Here is a 22,525-nt window from a genome sequence, read left to right on the forward strand (position 1 = left end):
CCAGGAATTGTAGTAGAGGCGCTATTTCAATGCAGGGGCGGGCCAGCTGCAGTTCATATTTAGGATTCATTTGGGGGCCAAAAGAAAAGGACATTGGAGGCCCCCAGGCCAGAGTTTGACACCTGTATATATGTCAGATTCAGGTCTGAGACCAACATGACCGTTTTGTCTCAAACAATATTCATCCGATGTGTGTACATAGCCTTACCCAGAGCCAAAGCTGCAGGTTCTGCCATTTGTTTATATTCCACCACCATGTGTCCTTCTCTGCCACCTGGGCCTGCACACTACAGAAGAGAAGGATTTGTGGTGAGGAAATGCAAACAAATTATTAAACTGCAGCAGAACGGGGTAAGTAAGGAACCGTGGAAGAGAACTGCATTATGCAGTCACTGTAACAAGGCCTAAAATAGATGTACAATCTACAGTTTTTGTGAGCAGACATTATCCCTGCCCATGAAAAGCAAACAAAGTAAAAGCTGTTTAAAGTTATAAAAAAAAAAAAAAAAAAAGGAACAAAAAGTGATCTGTAAATTTATTATGACAAATATAAGACTTCTCACAGGAAGTACAAAATGAGGAAGAGGATGTGAAAAGGACTAAAATAAACAGCTTTCTCCATGTAAAGCCTGCTAGGTGCTTTTTTTTCTACTTGCTTAAGCATAGATATCTATGTTTGTATGTTATCCCCATGCTTGGGTGGGTTCCTCCGGGTACTCCGTTTCCTCTCACGTTCCAAAAACATGCAATTAGGTTTATTGGCTTCCTTCAAAAATTGACCTTAGACTGTGGTAATGACATATGACTATGGTACGGACATTAGATTGTGAGCCTCCTTGATGGACAGCTAGTGAGATGACTATGGATTTGTACAGAGCTGCACAATATGTCAGCGCTATATAAATCCTGTTTATTAATAATGTCAGAAACAAGCATAACTTTTTATTGTATAGAGCTGTGTAATATGTTCGAACTATATAAATACTGTACAACAACATTTTACAGCCCATACCTGAGCAGTGAAAACACTCCATAGGAGTTGCGCACAGCGTTCTGCTCCACTTGAAGGTGGCTGTTCCTGCGTGACTCGGTGCTACTCTGCAGACAAATTAAACAGTTAATTGATCAGCTGCTTACTATACTATATACTATAAAGTTACTATAAATAAAGATTACTATTCTGACACCAATGATATATGTGGGTGTCTGTAAAGGTGGGATTCCTTCTGCCGGCCAACAAGAGGCATTCACCCCATTGACCACTAGGTTTAATGTATCATTAAATGGGCATTTCAAACACTGGCAGGGGTTCAAGACCTGAAAATTATTGCAAAGGTTCCTACATGATAAAAAGTTTTGAGTTAGACAGTGTGGGCAGGGAATGTGTCTGTGTGTGTCTATAAGGAACCAGGAATCAGAGGTAGCTCCAAGTATCATTCTGCTATCATAATATACAAGTCCTGAACTTTAAACTTGCATACCAATAGGTCAAGAACTGACAAGGAGTAATTTTTCTTATCAGTTAGTCTTTGATCAGTCTAAATTATGGGTTTGTACTGAATTTAGCAGTAAAGCATAATCACTGTGCTGCAGAATGAAACCTTACCTTGCTCTCAAATGATGCTCCATAATAACCGTCATTCAGGCCAAAAATTATTTCATTGGGGTTGCATGCACGAATCTAGAAAAAATAAAAATCAGCACATTGAAAACTTTGTAGACTGTTATAAAAAGCATCAGATCTTATTTTACTTAGTAAAAAATTCACATTACATCTATTTTTTGCAAACATACAGCATAAAGCAGCTGTTCTAATCTTCTAAGAAGGATTTACTATTCTACACACTGTTTAAAAAGAGGGCTTTTTTCCCCTTTTATACCTCCTCACTATAATCACTTGGGTTAAATGTTCTTATTAGTTTCCAAATCCTCCCTTATGATAGTGGACTGAATGCTTTGCACTGATGATGGCAAACACTCAGAATCAAATTAAAGTTCCTGTGCTTTGCCTTCAAATCTCTCCACAGTTTTTGTCCCACTTACCTAGAAAAATACCCCCCAGCCGCTCTCTCCGCTCCTCCACTGACCTTTTAATGACTTCCTCACTCATAACCTCATCAAACGCATGGCTCCAAGACTTCTAGAGCGTCCCCAAACCTCTGGAATGGTCTTCCTTGTCCTATTCGGCTTGCTCCTACTTTCTGCTCATTTAAAAGAATACTCAAAACCCAACGCTTCAACCTCACCTACCTGTGTTCTGTCTCAAACCCTCACTACATATCTTCCCTCCTATTGTGTGTTACTTCCCCATCTCCTAGAATGTAAGCTCTTCGGGGCAGGGTCCCTCTCTCTCCTGTGCCTCTGTCTGTCATTTACAACCCCTATTTATTTTACAGCGCTGCGTAATATGTTGGAGTTATATAAATCCTGTTTAATAATAGCAAAGTCTAAACCAAATGCAATATTACACCAAATCTGATCTGAATGTCACAAGTGGCATGAAGAATGATTTGCCCAATTTACTCAAATGAGAAATTTCCTGCAGGATAAAACATATTGCTACCTTCAAAGCCAAACTAAGGACACAAGTAAACAATGATGTATATAAACCTACACATGCTTACATGACACAATAGACAAAAAAAAAAAGCATACGGACAGGAAGTATGAAACCGGATACATTCTTCCTTTCTGTATCTTCAAAAACAAGTCAGAAATGGCAGATCTCATATGTCTGCTCTGACCAAGCTCTTATAATTGGCAGTCTTTGGGTAACACCATTATACATCTATTTTCTAACTATAAGAAATAGAAAACAGTGATGTAATGTTTGATTCCAGATTTTATTGATACTTCCCTTTTTTCCCCACAGTAATTAACTATCACAAGAACAGACACAACGTGACACACTTACTTTGTGTTATCTTTTATTGTCCATTACTTCCTGACTTTAGTATCTACACAGAGAGCCAATTGTGAAGAGAGTGAGCCACACTCCCCGTGGTAATCCATGGTTACACAGAAGCCATAGGCAAAAAAAAGTGAGTGTGCCTGGAACGGGACTATACAAACCAATTCAGCAAAATGTAGCTAAAAGTAGTTCCTAGGACAACTCAGATAGGAACAGGGCTTGTAACACTTTAAAGACCAAGACAAACTCTGCAGTTGTTTCTTTTTGCATATCAAAGCACAGCTTGCTTCAGAAGTCAATGAATGTCTAGGCTCCATAAAGTATTTTTTTTTGCTTTGTTTGTGATTAACTCACAGTGAGGATTTTATACAATAACTGACACTGCCTAATAATAATATGAGACAAACATCTGTCCTAACTGCATTTATTAAAATATGTACCTGTTCTGACTTACATACAAATTCAACTTAAGAACGAACCTACAGTCCCTATCTTGTATGTAACCCAGGGACTACCTGTACAGTGTAAAAATCTGAAGTAATAATCAAAGTATTATGAACATCTAACCATAACTAATATGGAGCAGGTTGTTGCTAACATGAAGTGGTTCCTGTGATTTGTGAAATGGCTTTAGGATGCATTGCTGCATTCTAACCACCAGCACCACCATCAGGAGCCTCAGTCCCTTTGGAAATCCTACCCTTTTCACTAAGCACTAGAACTGATGTGCCTTGCCAATCATTTTTGACCATTTCTCCTCTAAATAGTCCCTTTACCCACCCACCTACCTTCAACTTTATATTCTGATGTCTATTAGTCCTCTGAAGAAGCCAATATAGGCGAAACGCGTCAGAACACGACATCCACTTCATCATTTACTTATTTTCGCCCACCTCATTCAATCAGGAGTCTATGTCTAGCTCCCCCCCCAAAAAAAAACCCATAGCAGGTTGCTAAGGGGGTACTATTGAATTTAGGAAACATATATACATATGTGATGTAACAATGTATATGTTTTTGTCTTTTTTTGATGTTTAATACACTGCTGCATTTACAATACCCTACTTTTCTTCATTCTTTATTTGTTTCTTGTGATTTGTGACTACAACTATCCAGCAGCACTCTATGTCACTCCAATTCAGCACACAATTTAAAGTTAGCTAGGTTGAGGACAGGGCTCTGTGCAGATATACCATCATGTTGTTAGGATGCTGGATTTGTACACAGGCAAAGAATACAGGGTAAGCGCGGCACAAAATTTCAAAGACAAAGTGTGACGAATTTTACCATCCCAAAGCCTTGACTTCAACCCTACTGAGCAACTTCAAGATGATTTATAATTCCAAAGGCAAATCAGGCCTTCTCATCCAACATCATTACTGGATCTCAGAAATGCTCTTTTTCCCCCAGGGTCTTTTATGTTCTCTATTCCCCAGGCCAGAATGACGTCACTCTCAAATTTGGACCTGATTTATTAAAGCTCTCCAAGGCTGGAGAGGATACACTTTCATTATGGAACCTGGGTGATCCAGCAAACCTCGAATGGAAATTTGAAATCTTGGACATGATCCATTCCCCGTTTGCTGGATCACACAGGTTCACTGATGAAAGTGTATCCTCTCCAGTCTTGGAGAGCTTTAAAACAAATCAGGCCCATAGTTGGGAGTTACTTAACACACATTTGCCCTTAAAGATGCCAGGATTGTACAGAAAGTTAAACATGCATGGCTTTTAGTGTACACATAAAACAAAGGAAAGGTATTGTAATGCAGAGGAGATATTTATAGTTTCTTCCTCTTCTAGTTCCTGATAAATTCACTGTTAATCGAGCATGAACAAAACCCACAAAAGTGAAGTTTGTGTTTTATGTTATTTGTTTTTTTTTTCCTTTATTTGAACACAAAATAAAAATAAAATAAAAAACATGAAAAGCATGACGCTGCGAAATTTACTTATTCATGTATTAATGTAAAAATGTTTAAGATTATTTTACCGCCAAAATGCAATTCAAAAAGACGACAGCATAGTTCTAACTTAATATTGCTAGGTTAAGAATGTTAATGGGATGTCCAGGAGATGAGAAAATAAAAACCCTTTGCAAAGTAAATAGCAAACCTAAACAGTTATTTTTAACAAATTCACACTAAGGTGACACTTATCTTCATGAATTTTTATGAGACAGCAAATGTGAAAGGAGTAAAAATAACTCATTCCGTTTTATTACATAGGGGCTAAGACACTATACTAACCTGTGGTCCCAAATATTTCAGCCCATCAAGGTTAACTTTCCATTCAATAAGAAGCCGGTAATCATCATTTTTTCCACCCCATATCCGAACCACAAAACAGGACACAGATGTGTCTAGTCTATCAGGCATCAAGCCAAAGTCAAGACTTCTCCATGTAGGATTCTATAAAGAAAAGAAAAAAGCATTATCAACCATATCCATGTAAGAACACATGTTATGGATATTACAGGCCAATTATATCCCCAAACATTAAAACAAAGAAGAAACTCTTCATGCTTTTACTTTCCTAAACTGCTGGCATGCTTCACAATTCTTCTGTGTGTACCTAGGAAAGAAGTCTCCTTTTCCCCTTCTTAGGGCTTTGATCAGGTCCTTCCTGCTATCTACAAATACACAGCTAATACCACTCTGAATGGTTTGTAAGTAGAAAATGGAGACACTCATGGAACTTGACCTGTATAGTATTTATTACACAGTATTTAGATAGCGCCAACATATTACACAGCGGTTTACAAAGTCCATAGTCATGTCACTAGCTGTCCCTCAAAGGGGCTCACAATGCAATGTCTCTACCATAGTCTTATATGTTAATAATACAGTCTAAGGTCAATTTGGGGGAAAAACAATTACCTAATTGCATGTTTTTTGGAATGTAGGAGGAAGCCGTAGTACCCGGAGGGGACCCACGCAAACACAATGAGACTCCATGCAGATATGTCCAGGCTGAACCTGAACCTGGGACCTAGTGATACAAAGGCCAGAGTGCTAACCACTGAGCCATACAGATATTCATCCCCCACCTGTAGAATGCAAATGGCACTTTTGCACTATATATTATATACAATATAAATACTATGGCCCCCTGCGTCCTATGTAAATAATCGAGCAGTAATCCACTGCAAAAGCACCTGCTTGAAAGTAGACCCAGCTTCTCTTTGCTCTAGAGATCGATCTACTTAAAGCGAGCATGCATGAAAAATATAGCACACCAAGTGTTTACATTCAGTGCTCGACCTAGGCATTTTTTTAAGCTGGGTGGGAAGAAGTTGTAGGAGGGTGGCAAGCGCCCTGTATTGTGACTTAATTCATCAAGTAACCATCCAAAAACAGCAGAGTGGTTGCTGAAAAGTGCCGGGTGGTGGGCCCAGCTCAAAAGGTCTGGGGAGAACACTGACATTGGAGGACAGGAGCTGGGGATGCAGCAGTCCTCTGTAATATTTACCTAATGATACATTCCATATAAAGTCTACATACATACATGCAATAGTTCTCGTTCGATATTCATCTCAGTGCCGATATCAGACAAGAATCTTGCGTGTGTACAGTGCTTGTCGTCCATCGTCCCAACGACTGTACATGGAAGATGGCCAACGAACAATACAAATGCAAGTTAAGGGGGGAGAGCACAGTGGGGTGCCACTCAGTCGTCCCCCCCTCCCTTCCCTCTCCATAGAGCAGGTCGGGGCTGTTTGTACAACACTCGTTCATGCATCGTGCAGTCGTTTGTCATTGGAAAAGATTGTGAAAGATCCTTTCCAACGACAATTATTGCACGTGTACAAACTCCTATTTACACTTCTTAAGTTCTGGTAGGGGGCAAAGGATAACAGAGCTTTAGTGGGAACATACAGTTACTCTTCAAGCATATATATTTCTGATTGAGGGAGACTCACCACACACAGTAAAGGACAGAGATCTGGACAGGCAATTTTCATGCCTGAAGTTAAGGATTTAAAATGTAAGCAAACAATGTCTAGTTACATGCAAGTGACTATTCTCAGAGTACAACCTTTATGTAAGGTACAGGTCAGCTGGTATGTGGAAAGTCCTCACACAACAGACTCTTTGAAAAGTGAGTTTGGGTCATAGCAATCAAGCTGAACATACCAAAGCATTGTGTTTGAGCTTGTCCTCTCAATCTGGGACGGTGAGTATACGTCCTAATGTGACATTGTTGCATCTTCCTAGACTCGCACTAATGCAGGTTGACTTTATTATTATTATAAATAAACAGGATTTATATAGCTCCAACATATTACACAACACTGTACATTTCTACTAGATTAAATTTTAGATTGGATATAAACATCAAATCTAATGCAAATCTATTATAAATTAGAGAATTCACAACTTAAGTTTTATCATTATATTAATTGAACACTGAACAGGAATTCCCTTTCTTTTCTCAGTTGAGGCTTTCTTTTTTATGCACCTATGACCCATAATGTAGGGCTACGAACACACGTCAGATGATTCTCGTCCGAAGATCACCTCTGGGCTAGTGTTGGACGAGAATCTGCCAGGAAGGATCCATGAACGGCCGCTGTATACACGTCAGATTTTCGTCGGATATCAACCCTGAGGCGATAATCAGTTGAAAATCATCTGACGTGTGTACGATAAACAACCGCAATGCAAGTGATGGGGGGACAGCGCAGCAGGGTGTTGCTCACTTGTTCTCCCCCTCCCCTCTCTATACAGCAGAATGGCACTGTATGTACAGTGCTCGTTCATGCATTGTGCAGTCTGTTGTCATTGCAAAGGATCGTGAAAGATCCTTTCCAACACCAAAAGTCCAACGTGTCTACAACTCAGAGGGAGGAGCTCTCCCTGCTATTGGTAGTCAGAGGGGAAGAGGATCACTGATGGATTAAACAATGGGACTGCACTGCTGCTATTTAACTGTGTGGACTACATGAGGCTTTCCCCTATGTTACAAGGAAGGAGGAGTTCTCTAGGTATTACATTTCCTGGTCTAGGGTGACAAATACTTAATGACACCCCAGACTAGGAAATATATTACTAGCAGAATTAGATACATTTATAAAAGAAAAGAAAAGGGCATAGGAAAAAAAAAGCAGACATAATATTTAAGGTCTGCTAAATAGCAAAATGTTACATTTGTATCTACTCTTTAAATATCCATTAACATTCTACAAATTCTAGCACTATCAATTATTCTGGAGTAGGCTTTTTCAAACAGGGTTCTACCAGAGATTCCTTGAGCAATGGCAAATTTGTACCACACCTACAATGACGACAAATGTAAAGGGGGTAATTTTCTACTAACATAACATAAGGGGTCACGTGAACAGTGACCACCAGTAGGCAACAGCAACATTTGTATTGTCCATTTATTAGACATTAGTATTTTTGTATTAGGATTATTAAAGGATAATAAATGTTCTGCTCCGGGTGTCTTAACATTATCTACAATACAATGTTCAGAGTAATTTACCATGAGCGGTAAATATGATAATATATAACAGGTGTTCCTCATGAGTTAAAAACTTAATTCAAGTGTTTCTCCAGTAAAAAGAATGAGAAAGCTGTTTTAGAGGTTAGATGTTAAAATTAAAATAATTTATAAAACAAAGAGTAAAATGATTATCTTACCAAGGAGTCCTTAACAACCTCGCTCTTGTAAAATTCTGGAAGACACAGAAACATTTGGTTACAAAGGGAAGAAGTATGCAGTGCGCATGCAAAAGTGTATTTAAAAAAACAGTACAAAGCCATCGACAAAGCAAAGTTGCTGCCATTAGAATCCTTTCCATGTTACCCCATCCCATACTTTCATACGTGCTGCCCACAAACTTATACCACATATACGTTAAAGCTACGTACACACTTCCAATTATTATCGTTGGTAAACGAACGATCCTGCACGATATCTGCGAACGATCGTATAGCACCGATCCTGCACATACAGATAACGACACGATCGTTCGTAGATATTGTACACACAATAGATGCGATCGTTTGAACGATACAGGAAGTTACGTGCACCGCAGGAACGTTCGTTCATCACGCATGCTCAGACCATGGACGATCAATGAACGATCGTACACACGAACGATGGTCAACGATCGTCGTCCAATCCGATCCGCCGGTCCGGTCGTTCATTTCCAACGACTTTCCTCGTTCGTCGGCGTCGTTGGTTACTTTTTTTATGAACAATTTTTGCCCAATCGATCGTTCGTCGTTCATTTTGAACGATAAAAATTGGAAGTGTGTACGCAGCTTAAGTCTGGTTACTGGCTGCATGGAACTAGAGTAAAAAGGAAATTCTGATCCTTTTAGCTGCAAGAAGCCTGCATGCCTTGTTTTGCACAATCGTAGCCAGAGCATTATCTGTGAGAAGTTTATATGTTCTCCCATGTTTGTGTGGGTTATCACTGGGTACTGTGGTAATTAGCCTGCCGGAGCTACATAACCATGTCTCTGTGTGGAGGCAGCTATATCGGTATTATCACGTGTGGGAGATTGGCATCAAATGCACTCGTTGCAGAGAGGTACTTCAGACTTTAAATTCAATTTCAGGGCACTTTGCTCCACCAATATTTGCAAAAAAAAAAAAAAAAAAAATTAAAAACACAGCAAAATCCAGAATTTTACCTTGCAGGGGATCAATGTCCTTAACCGCATGATAAAAAAAAAATCCCACAAATTCTCCCACAAAGGGAGAAGTACCTGGCCCAGCCATTTCTTCCAGGACACTCAGGGTCTAGATCCCAAATAAAAAGCTGCAATTCTGCCATAATACAATTATACATAGCCCTATCCGGGCCCTTTAATCTCAAATATGGCATCATATATTTCCTCTTGCTACACAAGGCTTTACTTTTGTATGTCATTGTTAATCCTCTAATGACTGCTAGGTGAATATTCAAAAATCAAGAGCAATAGTCAAAAGAACCACAGGTACATCTTACTCTCCAGCAAGAAAACAGTGACATTACCAAATCTCATTCCAAATAATTTTAAATTAGCAGTCAAAGGAAAAATTCTCAACAACCTCATATTGCAGAAAAAGAGCAAGGAGGTACCTAGGCACGTAAATTACTTATGAAAATTTCAGATAAAAAGGTAGATAGATTATTGGACGTAATTAGCATTTCTATATGCATTCTGTAAGAGCACCGTGTCAAACTTTAACTAAATAATTTTTTTACTGGAATAAACCTTAGGTGTAAATTATGTGGAACTATATAAAAACCCTACACTGAAGTTTTACTGTATTACAAAACCCCGGCAATGATATTGAGACATACCATACAAGTCTTTGAGGAACAACTTAAAGATGACCAGTCTATGGTCTTCACCCAACGATCTGTTCATGACTAGCATTTTATCATTGAGAGTATAATATATAAACCAGATGCTGAATGAGATACAAAAGAGGAGTGACCTTCTGCAGTTATTTCCCAATTAACCAGTCTTAGAAATAATCGGGTTATATACCTCTGTAAATTTTTGAGTCATTGCACAAGTGCAGGGTGAAGTACGTATCCAACAGTCGGTAGCCGTTCTTGCTGACGATGTTCCTTGCTGCAATACTCCGCAGGTGCCGTAGACGTCTCTAAAAAGGTCAAAAGATTAGTAAATCAGTCAGAATATTAAACATACTGAAAATATAGTAGTAGGCAGAAAAGAGAACAGATAATTATTAGGATATTGGATACTGGAAAAAGCCTAGATGAATGTTTATGTCTCAACAGTATAATGGTGACATATGCATAATACAAACTTATTATTCATTTATAATGTACATTTGACATCAGGCAGGTCTGTACTGCAGAAGGGGATGCAGACAAGGGATGTCCCTTTTGCAATAACTGTTCTTACCTGCCTGATTGACGCCCAGGTGTCAAACTTCACTAAACTGTGCATGCATAGCTCAATGTTTGTTGTCAGGAATACCTGGCAATCCCAGCTTCCCTTGCAGGTGCGAGGACTGAATGCACCAATAGAGATATCTGAAGTTTGGGATGTGGAAGAAATTAAGGGAGAAGATAACGGCGCCCACAAAAGAACAAGAATAGAGGAGTATCCTCCGGGTTTAGTGCTGCTTTAACAAGGCGCATCCAAATTTTTTTCTAAAAGAAAAAAATGACATATTACCATTTGTTACCAAACATCCCCTGGTTATGTAGAAGAGGGGGGTTTCTGTAGTCCTAACATACTAAGGAGGCAAATCTTTCCTACTCATTCATAGATACAGACTCGGACAAAGTTGTTTCTCTAGGGCAGGGGTCAGCAAACTTTTTTGGCTACTAGGCCATTTTAGGCACACTAGGCCGGACTCTCTCTCGTCTCCTGCGCAGATGGCTCCGCCCCCACTAGGAACGCCCCTGAAGGGAAATCCCTCTCCTCTGCAATGCATACAGAGGAGAGGGAATGTCCCACTACCCCGGCAGTGGAAGTGTTAACACCGGCCACGGTAAATAGGGAAGGGAGGCATAACAAGGATGCTCAAGAGCCGCATGCGGCTCCGGTGCTGTGGGTTGATGACCCCTGCCAGCCGGGATTAGACCGGATCGACCAGGGGGCCGCTAGGCCAGAACAGACTACTGGCTAGGTCGTATCTGGCCTAAAGGCCGGAGTTTGCCTACCCTTGCCCCAGGACAAAAAAACATCAGTAGGTGAAAGCAAAAATCTAAAAGAAAAAAAGAACGCTGCCACCACGTTTAAGTCAAGATGGTCGATCCTTTACAGGAGAAGATAGCAGCAACCTGCTGCAGATGTACACCCAAACTTAAAGAAAATAAGAGAAAAAGAAATGGTCATTCATGCCTATCAATACACCAAAATCTGACTTATTTATTATAAGATTTAAGCAGATAAAGCTCTCAAGAGGTTTTCTTTTTTATTCTTTACTAATTTACAGACTGAGTTCAGATAACATGCAGCTTTTGCAAGAGTTACCGTACCTATCTGCATTAATTCCTGAAGCAAGGCAAGTACTTGGAAGATCCATTCTACAACTATATTGTTCACACTGAAAGCACTCCAATGTTAAACCCAGAATTTTTTTTTAACTGGATGGGAAGAAACTGTAGGCTGGTGACCCCTGTATTGTGACCCAGCTCATCAGTAACCACGAAACCGAGCCGGGTGGTTACTAAAAAAGTACCGGGTGGGCCGCCCAGATAAAAGGAGCTGGAGAGAACACTGCACTCTTTGCAGGTTGGTACTGGTTAATCTATTTCTGACTTTCTTGACCTTCTTAAAATCTGTGAACTCTTCAAATACCTTTCAGGTCCTTCAGGGAACCCCTTCTATAATTATTATACCCACAGCACACAGTACATTAGTGTGGTGGTCAGTGGGAAGAATACATCTTACATTGCTGGCCAGTGGGGAGAATATCACCCTTACAGATAGCCAAAAATAAAAAAATATTGATGTCACATTGATGGAAACTGACCTCAAAGGTCCATATTGCTTAAGGAATCCCTAAGCATCCTCTGGGAAAACCCTGGTGAAGAAATACTAAACTGATTCCATTGCCAAGGAAAAAGTTGTTAAACAACATACCATGATGGTCACATGAAGGCTGAAGTGAGCAACACCTGACCCTTGAATGAGGAAGATTGCAGAGATGTTTTCATTGCATGCCTGACCATTCTGATCAGAAAGCTTTTGTCCACAGCCAGTCATTTGATCCTGCCCTGGGACATTCAGACATGTGACCTAAAAGCAAACCCTCCTGCAGGACAGGCGAGGCGTCCTTTTCCCCCCACCAAAGAAAGTTGGGATAGTTTAAGAATTCATCCCTTATTTTCAGTATGTGCGATCCGTAGTATATCCATGAAAATCAGGTATACAGCACAATATATCCCGAAGCCAGCAATGGTCATGTGCCCCGAGTTATCAGAATAACCTTCCCAGGGGCATTCCCACACAGACTCATCACATAGCTGAAGTTAATCAGGAACATGTGATCTGGGTTAGATTTATGTCATGCGATACTGAACAAAGTGAAGGATTGTTAGCGGTACCCTGTTAAAAGAAAGCAAAGAGGCGTAGTCTAACCGGATTTTCAGTAATGAGATACCGAGTACACAACCTGGATACTAACCAAAACTCAAAGACTTTTGCCTATATTGTGATGAGAGGATTTTTTTAGTTAATAGTTCAATTAGTCTTTATTGAAATTTTTCAAAGTAATAACAGGAACTCCAAAAAAAAAAAAAAAAAAAGAAGAGAATGAGGATTTTAAATGGGCACCACTAAAGTGATATTCTGTGAGTAGATTTACAAATTTTGTGGTAAACACATACAGTGCCCTAGTAATCTCCCCAGAATTGGGGGGAAGAAGCTGTAGACAGGTAGCAGCCCCTGTATTGTGACCCAACTTTTCAGCAACCACACAAAAACAGCCGGGTGGTTCCTGAAAAATGCCGGGTGGTGCGCCCAGCTAAAAGAGGCCGGGGAGAACACTGCACCAAGAGCAGAGTATCTCCTCTGGAAACGTTCTGCCAGTCCCCTACAAAACCTTTCTGCACTCCACCATCAACTGCTTGTTCCAGGGCCCTTTAAGTGTTCTCCCCAGTGCCACCACCCGGCACTTTTCAGTACCCACCCGGCCGTTTATGGGTAGTTACTGAAGAGTTGGGGCACAATACAGAGGCCGCCACCTGCTACAATTTCTTACCTCCCGGCTTAAAAAATTTCTCAGTTGAACACTGCCTTTAAAGTGGAAGCCATGTATAACTAACCTATCCATGTTCCATCACAAGACGCCATCTTCATTTCTTCTCCTGCCATCTTGACTGGCCCTGCCAGGGTGATGTAACAACTGTGCAGGTGTTCCCAGCACATGCAATGGAAGAAGAGATTGCCAGGCTTCCCTGGCAACCAAAACCGACGTTACACAGCTCAGTTATTTGCATTACCCTGGTGCGAACAGGCAGGTAAGACATGTTATTGCAGAAGGGATATCACATGTTCCTTTCTGCAATAACCATCTGGATGATTCCTTATTTTTTCACTTAGTTTCACTTTAAGTTTCCTCAGCATATGGATGACATGTTCTAATTGCATTTAAATCAGATGACTGACCTGGCAATTCAAGAAGCTTTGAGAAACTTGCATATTGCCTTAGCAGTATGTTTGGGATCATTATATCCCCCCTCCCTATTGTATGCTTCTTCCCCCACCTCTTAGACTGTAAGCTCTTCGGGGCAGGGTCCTCTCTTTCGTCCTGTGTCACTGTCTGTATTCGTCTGTCATTTGCAACCCCTTTTTATTGTACAGTGCTGCATAATGTTAGTGCTATACAAATATTGTTTAATAATGAGAACATTGGTGCAGGATGAAGAGCTGTGCAATGAGTTTGGAGGCATTTACTGGATCAGATAACCAGCAATAACCTCTGTAGCTATAGATATTGCTGAGAAATCGGTCTAAAACTTTACTAAAGGCATGCAGCCTTCTAATGAAAACACACAACTGGTGTTTCATATCAGTTAAAAACTAATAAAAAATTAGGATTTTGGCAAAACAAACCTTTCATGTGAATTTCTAGCAATTTTTTATTTATGAACTGGGAGAAAGAAAGGGGTAGTTTTTCTGTAAAGTTGTCATTTTCAAGTTCCCAAGCAAAAAAAAACAAAATAAAGCACAAACATAACAGAACAAGAAGCATGGCAACTAGACCACAATCTGCGGGTAAATAGGAAAACTTGGACTGAAGAAAAACATTTGCAGAAAATTGGCATTTGCTACAGGCTGACTGCAAGTTTTCCATGCTGCACAAACAATGGTCTATGACGCAGGAATGTTACAGGTAGGGAAACACCCGAAATTAGTTCCAAAATTCAAAACAGTTAGAATTCTCTTTAGAGTTTGAATGTTTTTAGCAAATTTAATAACTGGATAAACTTTGTGGCTGGTTTGTTTTCTGCAAAAATATCCCAGGACCACGCAGGATGATCCAACCAGAGACAAACTTCCTGTCGTAGGGTGACAACGCTCACTCGTCATGCTATGTCTATAGAGAAGCATTGCTGTCATCACAGAACGAGAGTAGGGAAATGTCCTCTATTGCAAGCATAGATCAGCATTTCTCTGCCTTTTTAACATTAGGGAACCCCTTTTTATTATTATTAAACAGGATTTATATAGCGCCAACATATTACGCAGCGCTGTACATTAAATAGGGGTTGCAAATGACAACCAGATACAGACAGTGACCCAAGAGGAGAGGACCCTGCCCAGAAGAGCTTACAATCTAGGAGGTGGAGGAATTAACACACAATAAGAGGGGGAAGTAGTGATGGTTTCAAGTACCAGAGAAGACAGGTAGGTGAGGTTGAAGCGTTGGGTTTTGAGTAATCTTTTGAATGAGAAAGTAGAAGCAAGCTGATTAGGACGAGGAAGACCATTCCAGAGAATCGGGGCAGCTCTAGAAAAGTCTTGGAGCCACGCATGTGATGAGAAAGTCATTAGTAGGTCAATGGAGGAGCGAAGAGAGCGGCTGGGGGAGTATTTTTTTACCAGGTCAGAAAGGTAAGTGGGTCAAGAACTTTGGAGGGATTTGAAAGCAAAGCACAGGAGCTTGAATTTGTTTTTAAGGAGAAATGGAAGCCAGTGAAGGGAAATTCAAAGAGATGCAGCAGAAGAACATTCAGGTCTGTAGATAACCCTTTCATATATACAGTACATTTGCATGGTGGGCAACAGGAAAAATGTCTCATTCTGGCCATTTAGAAGAATGTCACCCTTACAGATAGCCAAAAAGATAATTGCTGTCACTTATAATGACCTAGGAGGTCAAAACTGCTCAAAGGAACTCGTAGCAACCTCTGGATGAATCCTGGTTGAGGGCCACTGGCATTGAGGGTAGGGGTTGTGCGGTCCTCATAGTTAGCTGGGAACAGTATAACTGATGGCCGTGTACCACAGGGGAAGGGTGTACCGTAGGGGCCACAAAAAATGATCAGTTGACAAGATTTCCGGTAGAATTGGCATTTTGCAAACCAATTTGGGAAAAAAAAAACATTTGTAAGGGTATAGTAAAAAAAACAATACGTTTAATACACGGTTTACAATCTAAAATTCTGTACTTTTCTATGTGGGAACAAAAGCTCAAAGATCTCAAATAATAATAAAAAAACAATGCAAAGTATCTCCAATGCAACTGAAATAAGCTTGTGGTCTCCCATAAAGATTTGTTGCCACACAGCCAGCTAGATAACTGGGGTGGTTAGATATTTGGGTCAAAAAATCTTATCCAATGTGTGTGGTGGCATGTCTGACCCGATCCCAGAGAAGAACTTTTATTTCAATATTTCTTTATTAAAGGATATTATATATAGTAAACAATACAGCAAATAAAAAGCATACATAAATCCGGTTTACCATTTAGAAAAAATAGGAATACAAATACGCCTTTTCGGCAACCAAAGGATAATGAAAAAAAGCGAAAGACAGTAAAGAAAAGAAAAGAGAAAGATAGAAAATACATAAATCAGCCACCGAGTACCAAGCAGTAGTTCCTCAAAACCTGGAAATTTTTTTCAGGGATCCTCAGGGATAAAAAGGTTGAGGAACGCGGTTCTAACCCTTCCCTGCTCTTTCCAAAAGATCTCAGCATTTGGCATACAGAGCATTATGTTATTTTGCAGTCCCATTGACTGGTTAAAGGATACAAATATGTTTGAGTAATATAAAAATACAGATTTGTATAGACAATTGTTTAAAAAGAAAGCAATGAAAAGCCTACTGCTGGCCATGAAAGAAAGACTTGAACAACTAGTGCATTGCAGCTTGCTGCATACCGGCAGACCTGTCAATGTGCCCGCATTAATCCCGTCCTCCACCAAAAGCCCCGACAGTGGGTATAAGTGCCAGAACTGGACCAAGAAACAATGGAGGAAGGTAGTCTAGTGTGGAACAAGGAATTAGGTTTTCTTTTCGGTCCTGTGGACAGCCAGGTGTATGTGCATTGTTTACCTGGCCAAGGGATGGCAGCCATCCCATACAAGTACTTTGTATTAACGCGCACTTATCTACCAAAAGATAATTTTACAGTGGGGTCATATAAAGTTAAAGAGGAACTAAACTGAAAACTGCATAAAGCAAAAAAATACCTTTACCTTCAATAGCACAGAGCAGTCGGATCCATCTGGAGGTGACTTCCGTCGGGTCCTGTGTCGTCCCAGCATCCGTCCCCGAGCCGGCGCCATTTGTCACTATGTCACCTGACCCAGGCGTGAGATCGGGTGAAGTAGGATGAAAAAAAAAACTTGACGATCTCACTGTGTATTAATAATAATAATAATAATAATAATAATGCAATTTTTTTATTTTTTCACTAAAAGGCTTCTTCTGCGCATGCCTGCGATGCTCAAGCATGCGCAGAAGAAGCACCCGAGCCTCCCGGGATGTAGGTATCCCGGGAGGCTTTGCGCTCCCATTTATTCTCGATTGCCTAGGTCAGAGGTAGGCAAACTTTTGTGGCCACTAGGCTATTTCAGGGGTGGGCAGGAGCACACTAGGCCAGTTTCTCTCCCAAGTCCTGCCCTAATGGTTCCGCTCCCCACCAGGAACGCCCCCTGAAGAGAAATCCATCTCCTTCGCAATGCATACAAAGGAGATGGATTTCCCTTCGGGGGGCATTCACTATTTACCCCGGCAGCGGAGGGGTAAACGTCGGCCACGCTAAACAGGGAAACCACATCAAGAAGGGGTTTAAGAGCCGCATGCCGCAGGCTGCCGGCCGGATCGGACAGGTGGCGTTAGGCCAGAAAAAAAATACCGGCTATGCCTATCTGGCCTAAAGGCAGGAGTTTGCCAACCCCTGGCCTAGGTGATCGAGAATTAGTGGCGGTGCTGCACCTATTTGTTTTTTTTGTTTTTTCAAAGGAGTGCTGCAATAAAAAAAAAAAATTTTTACTTCACATAAAAGGGTTGTCTACCCTTTTATGCAAAGTGAAATTTCTTAATTTTAGATACGCTTTAAGACATTAAAACTAACCGCTATAGTACATTTCACAAAACAGATGCTGGGGATTTACAAAACACAAAAGTTGCATAACTAAATAGGAACCACAGCAACCTCAAAGTTGCAAAATCCAGATTCCAGATCGTCCACAAGAACAAATGAAGAGCTTCACACACACACATTGGAGTTTACCTGCATACCATTCAAAATGAAACTCAGACGCAGGTCAGCAGCTTTCACTTTAGTATATACAGATGTCAGGTCTAAAGGTTGAGACTGACTTTTATTGAATTGTGTTGCATTTCTCTGCGTGTCACATTTGAGGTGCATTTTCATTACACGCAGCCTTTTACGCCTAAATGCGACTGGAAACTAACCAGCGTTTGTACAGTGATTAAAGTATCAGGCTGACAAAGGATACAAAATTGCAACTTCAAGACATAATCCTGCCCCTGTACAAAGCATTGGTCAGACCACATCTGGAATATGCAGATCTTCAATGTAAGGTCTGTGAAAATGTGGAATCGGCTCCCTCAGGAAGTAGTTTCAGCAACTTCTATAGATTGCTTTAAGAAAAAGCTGAATGATTTCTAAAAGCACAGAATATAACTGGGGATTAAGGCTTTAGTAAGTAAAGATAACAGAGACTGCTGATCAAGAGAACATCCAATTGTCTTATGGAATCAGGAAGGAATTTATTTTCCCTGTCAAAGCAAGTTGTACCAGGAGTTTTTTTTTGCCTTCCTCTGGACCAACTATGTCTTATAGGGTTTTATATCTGGGATATGTTTATTTCCCTAGTGGGTGACTTATGTCTTTTTTCAACCTAACCTACTATGTAACTTTGATATTTTATTTCTTCATCAGCAAGGTATTAGGAAACATTAATATTTTGTGTACAACATTATTAGACAAAATGTTAAACCACCAGAGCATTGTGAGAGCAAAATACAGACAGCTCAGGGAGGCGATACATTATTCATTGTATAGCTTGTAATGCTAGCGTCGCTGGCAATAGGTACAAGAGGGAGATGTACAGTCAGCAGCATGGTGCCCCAGATAGATCTAGTAACAGCAACAACAGAAACACGCCGTAGACCAAAGCTTTCACCCACGCTGATTGAGGCTGCATGGAGTAAACACACGGGCCATACAAACAGTACCAGTCATTGCCTGAACAATATGACCAGCTGAACCAATCTGCAGCATCACAACAACACACAGCTGTGGTTCTATAGGAAAGAACTGCAATTGTTATGGAAGGCATGGATTCTGATAAAGGCCTGCACACATAACTTCAGTCTGAGTCATTCAGCTGGCAGAAAAATCAAAAGACATTACTGCAAATTTAATGTTTAATACAGAAGAGATGATCTGTTATCAGGAATGATTGCCGAGGAAACTGCAGTGCTGATAAATCTTGCACGTCCGAAAAAATAAAAAGATTTAAGATTCCATGTCATGCACAGCTTCGTGTCTGGACCCAGTGTTAGATATTGGTGCTGGTAGTTTCATTACACATACAGGTAGTCCGTGAGTTACATACGAGATTGGGACCGTAGGATTGTTCTGAAGCTGAATTGGCATGTAAGTCGGAACAGCAACATTATTTTAATAAATGCAATTTGGACAGATGTTTGTCTCACCATATTTTTAGGCAGTGTGGTATCAGTTACTGTATAAAATCCTTACTGTGGGTTAATCACAAACAAAGCAAAAGAAAAAAAAAATACTTTATGGAGCCTAGACATTAATTAACTTCTGGAGCAAGCTGTGCTTTAATATGCAAAAAGAAACAACTGCAAAGTTTGTCTTCGTCATTATAGAGTTACAAGAGGCTGCAGAAAGAGCTCACCCCGCTAGGATCACTTACAACCTCAGCTGTGTTTAGCAAAAGATTTTTTCTGCAAGTCATGCAAACCGCCCCCCATCAAGCCTCCATCCTGCACACAAGCGAGCAGGGAAACCCATTCATATCTAGGAGTATGTCGGATGTCTTTAACCCAGGGACTACCTGTATATACACACACATCAGAAATAAGTCACAGAACGGTCATGTTCGTATCGGGGGTGTCCGATATGTGTACTGATAATGTAGCAGTACCCCAACATTAATAATCATTATGCCATGGCAGATTCATGAACAGGCGATAAGTAACAATCTCTTCACTCATTCTCCTCCTTCCCTTCTCCATTGAAGAGGACGGCTGTATGTGTACACAGCTCATTCATTCATCAGACAGCTGTGCAAGGCTTTTGTTGTTACATTTGCACATAAATGTGAAAGTGCCAAATTACAAAGGTAACAAATTCTAAAGATTCATCTTAACTGACTCAGCAGACCTTTTGAAAGGCGACTTGAAAGCATTTAAAAAAAAAAATGGTCTGTGATCCTTTGAAGCCTCATTAACTGCATTTAGTTCGTGTGCGTAAAGTCCAATTCTGCAACACCCATTAAAAAACACCCACTGCACAAGGGTACAGCACCACCACCCAATCCTCTAATCCAGGGGTCAGCAACCTCCAACCTTTCCTATAGCAATAGGAACTACGGGAGCCCGAGCCCTGGTGCCGCTCCCCTGCAGTGGCTCCACTATTTACCGCGGCCGGTGTTGATACTTCCGCTGGCACCGTAAATAGGGAAGGCTCTCTGAAGGGAAACCCCTCTCCTCTGCAATACATATGGATTTCCACCCCATAAATGGCCTAGTGGCCATAATACCTTGCCGACCCCTACTCTAGGCGATCGAGAATGAATGGGAGCGCAGAGCCATAGTAACATAGTAAGAGGAACCCGGAAGAAGGGGCAAAGATGGCAGCGCCCAAAGGCACGAAGACAGATGCCGGGACGACGCAGGACCCGATGGAAGACACCTCAGAACCGATCGACTGCGCTAGGGGACTGAAGGTAAGTGTATTTTTTTTGTTTTGGGGGACTTTTGAGTATAGTTCCTCTTTAATCCCTTGCCTTGTTTGCAATTTTTGCAAAAGTGGAACTTTAGTTCTATAAATCAGGAAGCTTCCTACAATGGGTACGGAATCAGCACCAGGGCCGGAATTCTGTGCTTTGTAAACACATTTTACAATAACATAGGACGTGGAGCAGCACATTGCAAGGCACATGCAGAGAGTTCTGATGCTCCTTTTGCATTGGCAGCCCATGCAAAATAATGGACTGCGATGGACTGCACAGGTATGAGGGCAGACAAAAAATCCTGAGGGCCTAAATCTTCCAGCAAGTGGTAAGTATAAAATAACCAGATTTAAAAGTAATAAATTCCAAATAAGTTTGTACATTTTTGGACACGCCCTGCATGTAGAGGAATTTGGGTTTTGTAGTCCAGGGTTCTCCCCAAGCCCTTTTAGCTGGGCGTACCACCCGGCACTTTTCAGCACCCACCCCGCTGTTTTTGGGTTGTTACTTAAGAGTTTGGTCACAATAAAGGGGCTGCCACCCACCTACAATTTCTTCCCACCCGGCTTAAAAAAATTTCTGGGTTGAGCACTGTAGTCCCATGCAATTCTATGGGAATGCAAAACCTGTTTGGATCAGGTCAAAAGGTGGTCAACTGCAGATCAAATATCTATAAATAATTAAAAAAAAAAGTAATAGAACAGATTTTGCTAACTGATCTCTGTTATGAAACCTAGCGCCTCCAATTTTTAAATTCTTTGTTGCTCAATATAGCAGAAAGATCTCGGAGATTGGAGGCAAAAAGGTCATGTGACCATGAAGTCAGACGGGGAATAGGGCTTCTGATGCAGGTTTGGGGAGAGAAGAACCATGGATGTTATGCAGCATATGTCACTGCTTGATGTAATTCCTACAAGTAAGATCTCGGTCAGGGGGACAACCCGATCACAGATACGATGCCAGCATGGTACCAGCTTGTTCAATGGACCTGAAGCCATCGTGCCCATCATAGAGTCAGAGGAGACTGCACTGCACGCTTTACTGCCATGTAACATCTGCAACAAATAGAAATGTGTAGAGGGGAAGGACGGAGGAGACAATTATGTTCCATGGGAAGGAAATTCTGGGGAACTCGTTATGTAATCAGGAAATAGAGGAGAATCAACAATGAGAAATACCCAGAACTGCCGTGTCAGACCACAGTGACCCTCTGCAGGAAACAGCTAGGCCAGAGATCAGCTTATTACCCTCATCATCTGCTCATACTACCCCCCCCATCATCATCCATCATCCACTACAATGTCTGGGGACACCGGGGCTGACTACCCATAATGCCTGATAAAAGCATGAATACTGCCCACAATGTCCAGAGACCAGGGGCAAGTTTCCCTCAACTACCCCTAACAGAAAACACCCACAATGCCCAGGAGCAGCAGGCACATTACCCACAGTGCCTAATGATAGCAATAATATTACCCACAGTGCCCAGGGGCGGCAGGCACATTACCCACAGTATCCAATGATGGCAATACCATTACCCACAGTGCCCGGGGGCGGCAGGCACCTTACCCACAGTGCCCGGGGGCAGCAGCCGCCTTACCCACTTTGCTCGGGGGCAGCAGCCGCCTTACCCACAGCGCCCGGGGGCAGCAGGCGCCTTACCCACAGCGTCCGGGGGCAGCAGGCGCCTTACCCACAGCGCCCGGGGGCAGCAGGCG

The 22,525-nt window shown here is 41.2% G+C and overlaps 1 protein-coding gene across 1 annotated transcript in view; it reads right to left on the bottom strand.

Moving 5' to 3' along the window:
* UVRAG (UV radiation resistance associated) overlaps window positions 1-22,525 on the bottom strand; it is a 64,423-nt gene that overhangs the window by 41,026 nt on the left and 872 nt on the right. The window contains exons 2-6 of the mRNA XM_072398628.1: window positions 10,405-10,522; window positions 8,557-8,591; window positions 5,161-5,322; window positions 1,607-1,681; window positions 1,013-1,098 (exon numbers count right to left, since the gene is read on the bottom strand). Of these exons, the coding sequence (XP_072254729.1) occupies window positions 1,013-1,098; window positions 1,607-1,681; window positions 5,161-5,322; window positions 8,557-8,591; window positions 10,405-10,522 (476 nt within the window). The remainder of the gene's footprint in view (window positions 1-1,012; window positions 1,099-1,606; window positions 1,682-5,160; window positions 5,323-8,556; window positions 8,592-10,404; window positions 10,523-22,525) is intronic.

This window comes from Pyxicephalus adspersus, chromosome 1 (assembly GCF_032062135.1).
Source record: "Pyxicephalus adspersus chromosome 1, UCB_Pads_2.0, whole genome shotgun sequence".
In the NCBI taxonomy this organism is placed as follows: domain Eukaryota; kingdom Metazoa; phylum Chordata; class Amphibia; order Anura; family Pyxicephalidae; genus Pyxicephalus; species Pyxicephalus adspersus.